Source organism: Scylla paramamosain, chromosome 8, assembly GCF_035594125.1.
Source record: "Scylla paramamosain isolate STU-SP2022 chromosome 8, ASM3559412v1, whole genome shotgun sequence".
In the NCBI taxonomy this organism is placed as follows: Eukaryota; Metazoa; Arthropoda; class Malacostraca; order Decapoda; family Portunidae; genus Scylla; species Scylla paramamosain.
The window spans coordinates 27391759-27404331 of record NC_087158.1 but is presented as its reverse complement, the minus strand read 5'-3'; the positions used below and the strand labels follow the sequence as shown (position 1 = coordinate 27404331).

The following is a 12573-nucleotide window of genomic DNA, read 5'->3' as shown; positions in this document are numbered from 1 at the left end:
ATTTATTTTTTATGACGCGTTGGCAGAGCGAGGGTCGGGCGCCGCGTGAAGCAGCACCCGCGCTACACCGCCGCGTTCCCTCTAATGGCCTGAATCCATTCCAATACAAATGTTCATCACCTCGACACTAGCACCAATTTTTTGCGGCTCACATCTATATAACAGACATTTATTTACTGCAGATAATCCAATTTTTATATTGATTACCACATTGTCCATCCAGAACACGTGCATCTGTGCTCACTTGTCATTTATTTGTTTCAAGTATTACCAAATGAACAATGTCGGAGCATAAACATTATGTAAATATTTGATGCACATAAAACTGAGTTAAGGGGCGTCACTTATTAATGCGCTGGTTCATCCACTGGCCGGTCAGCCTCGCTGGGCGCCGCCGTCCCGGGACCCGCCAGGAGCGGCGCTCAACTCTGGTGGCCGCCGCGCGCCTCCCACACACGCCACTTGATGGCTATTTGAACTTTAAACCTTTCACTCGGCTGTTGGGCTTTAAGCACTTGTATCCTACCGTATAATTACACCAGGCCAACAAGAGATGTATCCACCAGCCGCCCCACTCCCCCACGTCCCCACGCCCCCACGCCTTCACTCCCCCACCCCCATTCCCCTTCCCCCGAGCCTGGAATCCTGGAGTTAATGAGTTAGCCTCGGGATATTGAGCTGTCTGTCACTGCCAAGGTATGTGCCCATATTTCCCGCGCCGTGCGTCATCCTGTAGCTGGTGCACCACGCCGCGCACCTGCGTCCCAGAACAGAGAGTGATGATTTCAGTAATGCTCCAACACAGTAGATGAAAGCAAGAACTGAGCTGGCACGTGCTCATCCGGGTTCTGTCTGTTGAGTTATCATGAGTGTCCTCCTGAGCGTCATGAGGCTTACTGATGCAGCGAAGATACATCCAGTGTTGGCAAATGGTACGTGTGCCGTGGTGCCTTTCCGAGGTCCACTCATAACACTGGTGCTGGCAGAACTCTCAGCTCGCTAATTTTGGCCTCCCAGGGTGGTGGTGATTCTGGCCGATGTGTAATGCGCGAAAATTGCCAGACATTGGCAGGACTTGAGAGCGGGTCCTACTATCGTCGCCCCTTGGTATTGCCCTGCTAAGTGTCACTTCTCTTTGCTCAGCTCTCACTCCCCCGACCTTCACCTTTATCAGTAATGTCATTCCTCCTTTGTAATTTTACCCAATGGCGCAGCTGGCGTGAGGAACATGCTCACTGCTGCCTTGCCTCCACTTAGGTGAGAGTCGTGATGACCGTAATGCTGAACTAATGGTTCTTGGAAGTCTGTAGCATATTTTGTACGGCTTATGTATCACGCTCACCGTGAACTACAAGATTTTGGTAACCTGTATTTTCCAATTTTCCTTACGTTGCCAGAACAGCTCCACTCCTTTAACGTTGTTGTAATGGAGGCAGGAAATGGTCTACTTGTTTGTCCTCGTCTGACCACAGAAAACAGTCTAGTATTCCTGATTCTATTCATTCATATCATCTTGAGAACTGTCTTGCAATGTATACGCTTGGTGATTCCTTTCACTTTCACTGAAGTTTTACCGGCAATGTCTCTAGTAGCAGATATTGAACTCTCAGATGAAATTCCTGTTTTGTGCTTGCTCAACGAGCTTCTCAATGGACGCACCACGAACCCCTTGGACGAGACACAAGGCAAGACGAAATCCTCCACCCAGGGACTCCTCGCTGCCTCTCAGCTTGATGTTTCATTCGCCCAAGTTAGACCAAATATCAGAGCCCCGGCTAAGCCACGCAGATCCCATTTTTCTAGGGAAGAGTCTCGTGGCTCAGCGCTGGCGGCTCCGAGTGGCAGTCTCCGCTCCTCGCCCCTCGCCCCGCGCTGCACGACGCCCTATGTGTCTGTGTCAACCGCTTGCTAAGATACGATGCCTCACGCCCTCACTGTGTGTTTGTGTGCGTGTGTGTGTGTGTGTGTGTGTGTGTGTGTGTGTGTGTGTGTGTGTGTGTGTGTGTGTGTGTGTGTGTGTGTGTGTGTGTGTGTGTGTGTGTGTGTTCATGATAAATTAATTAAGACATAAATAACAATATATATATGACTATAAAGATAGATTGATAGATAGAGGAATAGATAGACAAATAGATTATAGGTACATGATTAAAGACAGATTGGCAGACAAACAGCAAACAGAGAGACAGATAGACAGACAGATGGACAGACAGACAAATAAACAGGTAAACAGACAAACAGACACACAAATAAACAGGTGCACAGAAAAAGCAGACAAAACAAACAGGTACTCAAACAGACACACAAATAAACAGGTGCACAGAAAAAACAAACAGACAAGAATAAACAGGTACACAGACAAACAGACAGAATGACAATGCCTCTCCGCCAGCACACCATCAAATCATGCTTACTGCTACAATTACACGATCAACAACAAAGAGACATGTCGTGACCTGTTCTCGGTAAACCCACTCGTGACAAATGCCTTTCCTGGAGCTGGCCTGATGAAACACAGCACGAATCATCAAGTAACGCCGTCCCTGCCTGTGCTGCCCTGAGCGTGAAGCAGCTGCGGCGCCTCCATCATGACGGATCAGAGACCAATCCTAACTTTAGCTCCTTGTGTTGTGCGTCTCTCCCGGTGCTTCTCACTCACTCACTCACCTGCCCACCGCCTGCTCATCTCCTTGGCTTCTTGACTGCTTGACTTGGTTATCTTAATCATGTCTATCTGTCTTGTTGGTTGGTTTACTGGTGAGTCGTCTGTTTGTGTGTTTATTTGTTTTGTCTGCGTTAATGGGTATATCTGTCTGTTTTATCTGTCTGTTTCGTCTGTCTTGTTGATATCTGCTTTGATTCTTGCTTATCTGTCAGTTTTGCCAGTATATCTGTGTACGTTTCCCTGTGCTTTATTCTACCTATCTATCTATCTATCTATCTATCTATCTATCTATCTATCTATCTATCTATCTGTCTATATACTTATCTAACTCTTTCTATCTATCTATCTGTCTATCTGTCTGTCTGTCTGTCTATCTATCCATCTATCTATTTATCTATCTTTATATCTACTTATCTAATTATCTAGCAGTCTATCTAGCTTTCTGTATATCTATCCGTCTATCTATCTATCTAACTATCTATCTATCTATCTATCTATCTATCTATATATCTATCTATCAATAGTCCAGCAGCACTTTTCGTACAAGCTCTCGGTGGTATTACATCAAAATATGTGTCGAGGACCCTTGTGCTTTATTTATTATTAACATTGTGGCCACTTTTTTCTTCCTGAGTGAGCGCTGCGGTGAATGGGCCTGACCTCAAGTGTCTCTTGGCCCGAGGGAATCTTGTACAATGTTTATCGGTGTGTTTTTTTGGCCTCCCGCCGTTTCGTCTGCGGTCTTTCTCTCTCTCTCTCTCTCTCTCTATCCTCCAGGCGAAATTGCTCTCCTGCTATATCCTCTTTGGTTTGACGTGCACTCCCTCCACGCGCCAAGGAACGCTCACTCTCCTCTCTCTCTCTCTCTCTCTCTCTCTCTCTCTCTCTCTCTCTCTCTCTCTCTCTCTCTCTCTCTCTCTCTCTCTCTCTCTCTCTCTCTCTCTCTCTCTCTCTCTCTCTCTCTCTCTCTCTCTCTCTCTCTCTCCCTCCCTTCCTCCCTCCCTCCCTTCCTCCTTCCCTCCCTTCCTCCCGTCCTCCCTCCCTCCCTTCCTCCTTCCCTCCCTCCTTGGGTCTGGACTCGAGGCTCTTGACACACGTTCATTTCATTCTCTGTTGATTCAGTTCTTGGGTCATCTGGTACAGCTGAACGTGGTGACTTCACTTTTCCTGCGGTAGTGATGGTAGCAGGATGGTCACACTCCCACACACTTGGACACACACACACACACACACACACACACACACACACACACACACACACGAGAAAGAGAGATAGAGAGAGAGAGGGAGAGAGAGAGGAAGCGACATGGCAACAGACTTTGAAATGCTTGAAAGCACTGCAAGTTTCAGCAAGAATTCGCCTTTCACGGGATGGAAAGTTGCTGCATGACAACGGAAGCTGATTGACTGATTGACTCACGCGCCGCGACAACACAGTCATATCGCGCTGCAGAAAGGCCCTTCGTGTGGGTGTCCGTGGGCAGGCGGCTGTTGTCATGGGAACCTGCGACGCCGGGAACAAAGCACGGGCTGAATGGAGCGACTGTGGGCCGAACCATCACCCGGCGAGGATGAAGCCACTAAGATAGCGTCAATGGTGGTGTTGATAGCGGCATGGCGGCCTACAGGCATTAATATCATGGAAATGTTTGTCGGACCGGCGTGCTGTCATGGCTGAAGGCGCGAGATGAGACTAGCTGTCCCTCTGAACACTCGGATACACACACACACACACACACACACACACACACACACACACACACACACACACACACACACACACACACACACACACACACATACAAATGCTGCAGGAAGAAAGTCAGCAGCAGCGGTCACCAGGAGCAGCAAGACCTTTTTTCGTATCTTCCCTCAAGCCCACAGCCTCACAAGAATCCCTCCCACATTCCTCCCGCATCCCTCCGCCCCTTGCAACTCCTGGCCAACGAAAACCTCCCGCGGGAGTCTGCCGGGGAGGGTTTGATGTATACGCCTCCAGATGGAAACAAAATCGGAAAGAAAATAACCAGCTTTTAATGGACGCTGAGTCAGTGTTTTGCGTCCAGCGCGGTCACGGGGCGAGGAGGAAAGTGATTTAGAGCGAAAACTTACAATATTTGCGAATGTGCGAGTATTTGAGGGAAAGAAAACCAGGCAAGGAGAAGGAGACGGGAGGGAAGGAGCATCAAGGAAAGAAGGAAAGGAGTTGGAAAAGAGGCGGAAAAGATCAAGTGGAGAGCAGGAAGGATTAGACGCAGGTAAAACGAGGTGCATTACAAGGCGGTCACTCCCTCGGAAGACCCCAAGTGGATGGAGGGAGTAGAGGAGGCCCTGGCAGTGGCGGCGGTAGTGGTGGTGGTGGAAGTAATGGCGGTGTGTGGTGGCGGTTATAGATGGGTGCTATTCCCAGTTTGTCAGTCTTAGGGAAGGGCGCGGCGTCCCCTGCAGTCTCCGCCTCCAGGGGCCGAGGGCTGGAGAGTGATTAGCAAGGGACGAGGAAAAAATGGTGAATCTTATAATGAAATTTCCCTCCCCTCTCTGGCAGATAATGCAATATTTCCTGCCATACCGACACGTAGCTTGGGCTTTTTGAGCTCTGCCCCTCGTAAATCTTTAGTATGTGATGATTTACCGGCACAGAGAGAGAGAGAGAGAGAGAGAGAGAGAGAGAGAGAGAGAGAGAGAGAGAGAGAGAGAGAGAGAATCATTGCCAGTAAGCCATTGTTAAAGAGAAGCTTTCTTATTGTACCTCTCCTTTGTTGGGCCTCTCCTGCAGCGCCCTTTGTTGCCTTGTCCGTCACACCGCGCCCTCCGCCTTGCCGCCCCTACACACACACACACACACACACACACACACACACACACACACACACACACACACACACACACACACACACACACACACGAGCATCATTGGGTTCAGCCTAAACAGTTTCACGCAAACTACATTAAAAAAAAAAACCCATAGATTCCCTCTTTTTCTCTATCTCTCTTTTTTATTGGTGGGGTGGGGGAGGGAAGGGTGTTGGGGGGACCGTCACGTACGTTGTTGATTTCATTACCAAGGGTGTGAGGTTTGAAAGGCTTCCCGTGTTTTTGTTATTGTTGCTTTTGTTGTTTGTTGTTGTTGTTTGTGTTGGCGGCGGCGGTGGTGGTAATGGTGGTGGTGGTGGTGGACTAGGTGAAGTTGTTTGTTTGTTGTGATCCATAGAAATTATCTATATACTCATTTATCTATACATATCTATTTGGTAGCATCAGTGTTATTGTTTTTTTTTTTTTTTTTCGTTGTCTTTTGATCTTCAGCTATTTGTGTAATTGTTCCTTTCCTTCCCTGAATCAAGAGTAGCTTTTCTGGTTCACGTTAGCGGTGATGATTGATTGCATTGCTATCATTTTCGGCGTTTCTTGATCTTTAGCTTTGTATTTTCTCGTTTGTTGCCGTAAGCGAACTGTATTTTAGAACTGACAGCAATGGTCTCTTTTTTTGTGTGTGTGTGTTTTAGTAGTAGCCTTTGTGATATTATTTTCGATGTCTTCTTGGTCTTTATCTCTCTGTATATTCTTTCCCGTCTCAAAGCAACTGCATCCCACTTAGTATATTGGACAGTCAAGCTTCCTATAGCTATTTCCCTCACCGTAGACTCGTCCTCATGAAGGCAAAATATGCAACACCACTCACAGGAATCGCAAAACAACAGCCACGTTCACCAGTGTTCATAAATTCAAGGACAAGCATGAGAGCTGGCGACAGTGAGCGGGGAGCAGGTGATGCAGAAGGCCTGAGATCAAATCCACCCCACAACCTGCACTTACACGCCACTTACACCCCGACAAGTGCCTTAAAATTGTCCTCGCTTCTCCGGACTCCATCTTTTATTCCGTGGCCTCGCGTCAGGAATGGCGGGGAGCACAGTCTCATACAGAAGTATATATATTTATCCGCCGCCATCACCACAGGCGGCGCACCGAGTGTAATATACTCGTAAAGCGTGTTTTTGGAGCAAACTGCGAGGGTGTGTGGAAAGAAAACTGTCCTTGGGGAGGATAAATGATGAGCTTATGAGACAACAAGAGGAGAGCGACAAATTAAAAAGGAGAAGCAACAAGGAAGAGGAAGACTGGCGTTTGCATGAGATGGAGGAAGGAAGGACGAATAATGATTGCGTGACGAAAATGAGGTGAATCTTTTTACGAAGCGGAAAGAAAAAAAAAAAAATTCGAGTGATGAGGCGAAGGAATAAAACGGTGAGCACACAGAGGCTTCAGGGACGCCTTTCGGGATCCAGCCAGTCTTGTGAGCCTCAGATAGAATTACTCCAATTTCCATCCTCCTCCATCTCCCTGCTTCTCATTCCCTTCCTCTACCTGTCACTCCTTTACATTCCTCTCATTATTAACTATTTCCCAGCAGAGAGAGAGAGAGAGAGAGAGAGAGAGAGAGAGAGAGAGAGAGAGAGAGAGAGAGAGAGAGAGAGAGAGAGAGAGAGAAAGCCATTTGCCAGAGGCCTATCACCTTTGTACTGCCTAGCATAGCGCCCCCTTCCTCCCTCTCCTACTCCGTTACTTGCTCCTCCTCCTCCTCTACTCCACTACTCCGTTACTCAGCCGCACTCCCTCACTTCTTCCACTCCGCCAGCCGTCATACAGTCAACACGTTTTGTACTCTAGCGTAGTGCCTCGTTACTCCCTATCCTACTCTATTATTTTTTCCTACTCCGCTACTCCGCTACTCCGAAGCTCCCCCTCACAGCTTCCACTCCGCCACTTGCCATACAGTCAGCACGTCACATCCCAGCGTCGGTGTTCGCCTCACCAGCCCCGCACAAACCCTCCAGAGCAGCCCTCCCGTCCCGGCTGCCTTCCTTAGCGGTCCCCGAGGCCTGGCTGAGGTGTGGCGAGGCGGAATGCAAGTCCCGCTCAGCACATCCAAACACACTGGCGGTGAAAGGTGTTCGAGAACTGAGCGAATGGAGTTTTTTTTTCTTTTTTCTTTTTGTATTCCTCCCTTTGATTTATTTATATTTTTCTTTCTTTCTTTACGACTCCTCTACGCTGCACCTCCCTCCCTCCCTCCCCTCCCTCACTCTTTCCCTTCCTCCCTCCCTCCCTCCCTCTGTCCTTCCCTACCTTCCCCCAGTTCCTTTTTCCACTTCCGATGAACTGTCCAAAGTATTCAAATGTCCTTCCAACACGAACTTTTTTTTCTCTCTCCTTACTTTCCTTCCTTTCTGTTTATTCTTTTTTCTTTATTTGGTGCCCTGACCGGAGGCGCTCGTTCGCTTGGCAGTGTTGTCCTTCATTCTTTTGAGGTGGCAGTCCCCCTTTGCCCCTCTCCTCGTCTCCTTCAACTCCTTCCCTCCTTCACTTCCCCAAAGGACACGCCACACTCGCTCGTCCCCTGCCTTGAAGCGCCTCCCTACAAAGCCATTTGCTGAAGGAGGAGTAGGAGGAGGAATAGGAGGAGGAAGAGGGGCTGGAAGAGGAGTAAGGAAGGAAAGAGAGGAAAAGAAAAGAGAAAGGAACTGAAGGAGGGTTAAATGACGGTGAAGATAACTAGACCAAAGGGAAAGGAGGAGGAGAAGGAGGAGGAGGAGAAGGAGGAGGAGGAGGAGGAGGAGGAGGAGGAGGAGGAAGGAGGAACACGGAGAGAAAGACAGGGAAAGAAAAAGGGAAATGAACGGAAGGAGAGTGAAGGTAAAGACAATTGGAATTAACCCTTATTTTTTTTACTTACAATGTTTTAGTGGTGGTGGTGACGGTGGTGTGGATGCAGGGGAGTTTAAGGATGCAGTTCTGCTTGTGGTGGTGGTGCTTGGTGTTGTGTTGGGTGGTGCAGGAGTACGCGTGGTGGTGAGTGTGTTGGTGTACTGGTGTTGGTGGTGAGGCGTGTGGTGATGGAAGTGCTGATGAAGTTGTGGAAGAGTTATGGAGAGAGAGAGAGAGAGAGAGAGAGAGAGAGAGAGAGAGAGAGAGAGAGAGAGAGAGAGAGAGAGAGAGAGAGAGAGAGAGAGAGAGAGAGAGAGAGAGAGAGAGAGAGAGAGAGAGACCTACAGGGAATAAAGGGAAAAATAAATCAAACCACTTTATCTTGTCGACCAACGGATTTAATGACACTCTTCTCAAATTTCCAAAGCTGAGATATAAACACAAAATATACGATAGTTACATCTCTGTTCCACCTATACAGACGTTCTCCACTTAACACTTACACTTTAGTAGTACTTTTTAAGCTTACTTTACCCACTTCAGTATTCTTTAAGATTACTTTTTTCTGCCCCTCGTCTGAAAGGGGTGGAAAAATAGTTCTGTACATGATTCATTTTAGTGTATGAGTATAATGTGACACAGTGTTCCCTTTTACTGCAATACAAAAATGCTGGAAACTCGCGGCAGGTGTTCGTGTTGAGATATTACATTTGTTCTTGATAGTGATGATAATGATGAAAAAGTGGTGTACAGTGATTCTATTGGTAGCGGTAGTGGTATTGATAGCAGTAGCATTAATATGTATACAATGGTTATGAGTACTGGCCAATGTCGTTATTGTTTCACCACTGGAGTGTTACTGGGCTGCTCAAGACGCACTCTGCCTTTAATACAATACAGTAACTAAGCATCTCCAGTCAGTCCTTCATGTCTCCAAGATACGACCGCTGCCAAGTGCGTGCCTGGACCTCCGTCAGTGTACTCATCTTTGCTCCGTAGAAATCAAGAGGAATTTTTGAGACTTACGAATGAAAATCTGGGCGTGGCATGAGTGACGAATGGCTGTGAATGAGGCGTCTGAGTGCTGCTGACGGGACTCCCACTCCAGGACTCCTTCCCTCACCCGTGCAGACCCTTCACTCCAGGTCACGCAAACTTGTGCTTCGTGAAATACTTGAAGAGTTTAATCACCTCCTCTTCGTCCTCTCGTAGGGTGATCCAGGTGGTGCGCGTGACGTAACAGAGCTCGACTGGCGCTCTGCAGGGGACTCATCAAGCACTCCGACACTGTACAAAGCTCCTCTAGGACATACAAAACTAGATCATGACAACAGTGAACACAGTGACGATGTGTTGTTACTCGGCCTGAAGGTTCGCAGCGCAGTGACTCAGCAGTGACCTAGCAGTGGCTGGGAGAGTGATAAGGCCTCGGTTAAGGCTACAGCATCAGGCTCGTGGCTGTCCCGCGGAACAGTGTGGAGACCAGCGAGATACAGGCGCCTAAGAGACGTTTGGGGATCGCTGGGGGACATCTACTTTTCCCTTTTGAATATAGCAAGGGAGAAATCTGCAGCGCGGGAGGGAGATTAGTGCCAGCCGTGAGGTAGAGCCCGGTGGAGGTATACGGCCGTCCCAGTCCAGTGAGGGCGGGAGGGGTGGAAGGGCGGGAGGAGGTAGGATCGCTTTTTCCATCGTTATTTTTGTGTGGCTCGTCGGGGCGACCTCAGGCGGAAACTGGGGCCTCGCCGCCACAGCCAGTGCTGCCCCCGGCATTCCAGGATGCCGCGGCAGGAGCAGTGGAGGCAGCGGCAGCCCCGTAGTCTGTTAATTGGCAGGGGCTGAAGGGAGGAATCAATTCAAACAGCAGTTTTATTCGTTCCATTAAGGCTTAAAATGATGTAACATGTTTTATTCATATTTCGATAAAGTCTTTAGTAAATGGTAGTACCGGTTATGGAATACTGCAAACCGACAACAGCTTAAATCGGACGCCAAAATTTTTATCGTGCACCCCTTCCCCTGTCGCCTGGCAGTGCCCTCCGGTGCCATCCAGCTGTCTGGCGTCCTTGCAACAACTGTCCGTCACACACTAATACCTACTCTTTTCCTTGCAGCGCGGGGCAGCTTTACTTCTCGCGGGACGCACCAAGCATCGGCTGACTGGCTGCCGCCACTGGACGAGTGACCTTCCTACGACACAAAGTAAGGAAGTCAAAGTGAACCTTTCTTCCTCAGGTGATGTGTTTACTCAGGGTGCGGGGGGTCCACTTACGCCCCAATATTGGATCAACGTCACGGGGGCGTGTGGCCCAAATTTCCGAAAGTCGAGGCTTGTTCTAGCGAGAATTTGAGGCGACAGCTGGGAGTTAGGGATGGGGGGCGACGGTCCGGTACTTCAGGCAGCTTTTAGGGCGCCGGTCACTGGGTGACAGAGAACGAAGGCCACCGGGCCCCGCTCGACACTCGCTGGACTGGGGTGGACTGAGGTGGATGCTGAGCTAACACAGCAAACACTTCTCACAAAGGACAGTCGTAATATTTCTATTATTCTCCTGGACTCGTAAAACGAATAGCCTCTACGTATATCTTATATACTTTGATTACATTTTTACGAGTATGTTTAGCAAAAGCTACTGCGCTAGTGTCTTCAGGAAGCGAGAGGGTTGCTACTTTCCGGTCACCGCCACGAAGGTGTGCTGCGCGGGGATGGGAACGCCCGCGTGCACTAACTGGTGAGTGGACGTGGCAGAGCTACGGGCAGGAGGCTGACTATGGCTCGCTAGGGAGGGAAAGCGTGAGGTTTTGGGGACGGGGCACGCCTGCACCAGGGTGGGCTTACCCTCCTGTGTTCCGACCCCGGGGCACGTTGGGACGCGGCCACACCCTGGGTCGCGGCCACACCCTGGAACGAGGCGACAAGATTTCCTTTTCCTGGACGACACAGAGGCACACCTCGTGGCCGCCGCTCCTAGTGAACACTGGCGCCTAATCAAATTTGAGCTGACTTGGCTGCGGCAAAACACTGAGCTGTTCTAACATTACACTAGTTCAGGGGGCGAGGGAGGGGCTATACCGGTTCAAGAGGACACATCGAAGCCTTATCCTTGTATCTGTTTAACACCTACTCTGCTACACACTGAGGACGAGGGAGCCGCGACCCTCATGGCGGTCAATGTGTGCTGCCTGGTCGGAGCAGATTGTTGGTGCCGAGAAGTGATGGCGGCCGCGTTCCTTGACCGGCACTGCGATCTGGTGTTGCGGTCTGTTCCTTCTGCTTTAGGGAGGTGTTTAAGGCGTCCGTGGAAATGATGCGCTTAATTTCGTGGTAGTGTTTAAAGTGGCTCTCTTTCTTTCACTATGAGGACACCAGATGCCTGTGTTGTTGAAGGAATATCACAATTATAGGCGTTTGTCACCGTGTAACTGTCCAAAGAAGGGAAATGGTCTTAACCTCGTGTGTGTGTGTGTGTGTGTGTGTGTGTGTGTGTGTGTGTGTGTGTGTGTGTGTGTGTGTGTGTGTGTGTGTGTGTGTGTATGTGTGTGTATGTGTATCTGTGTGTGCGCGTGTGTGTGTGTCTGTACGTGTGTGTGTATGTGTTTCTACTCCGCGTGACGTGTTGGAGGCGGAGGGAGGACGAGAAGCAGAGTGCGAAGTGGTGGTATGAGGGAGCGGTGTGTGGTCGCGGCGGGGCGGCAGACATCCTTCATCCTCCAGCCAGCAAGAGGCGTGATCATGGACACGTACCGTTTACATTTGAAGAGACTGAGTATACACTGTCTTAGTAAAGCTGAGAAGTTGTGTAGAGGTCTTGATGAGATCCGCACACCTTAAAACACCCTCAGGTGCATCATCCAGTGGTGTTGCGGGAATTTCTGCGCCTCTGGGACGACGTCAGGGTGTTGACGCGTCGAGGAGCAGATGCGGGGCGACGTCAGGAAGACCTACAGGAGACTGTCTGGTCGCTCTTTTACCCATTTCTCGATCTGCGGCAGCTTGCAAATCTTTTCCACGTGTTTCTTGAGGCGCGGGACGGCGTCCAGGGAGCCCTCGTGTTGGACAGCGACCTGGCTCAAGTAGCAGGCGGTGAACACGTCCACCCACGTCATCTGGCGGTGAAATACAATGTTACTCATGAATTCAATCTCACACAACCTACACACAAATAGAATTGTAAAGTGTAACTATTCTGCCTCAGTCA

The 12573-nt window shown here is 49.4% G+C and overlaps 1 protein-coding gene across 4 annotated transcripts in view; it reads right to left on the bottom strand.

The window, feature by feature from the left end:
• Positions 1 to 8756: 8756 nt before the first annotated feature.
• The window catches only part of LOC135103074 (hematopoietic prostaglandin D synthase-like), a 79881-nt gene continuing 76064 nt past the window's right edge, over positions 8757 to 12573 (bottom strand). For all 4 annotated transcript variants that reach the window (XM_064009035.1, XM_064009036.1, XM_064009038.1 and 1 more), the window contains one exon: positions 8757 to 12481. In XM_064009035.1, the coding sequence (XP_063865105.1) occupies positions 12317 to 12481 (165 nt within the window). In that variant the 3' untranslated portion in view covers positions 8757 to 12316. The remainder of the gene's footprint in view (positions 12482 to 12573) is intronic.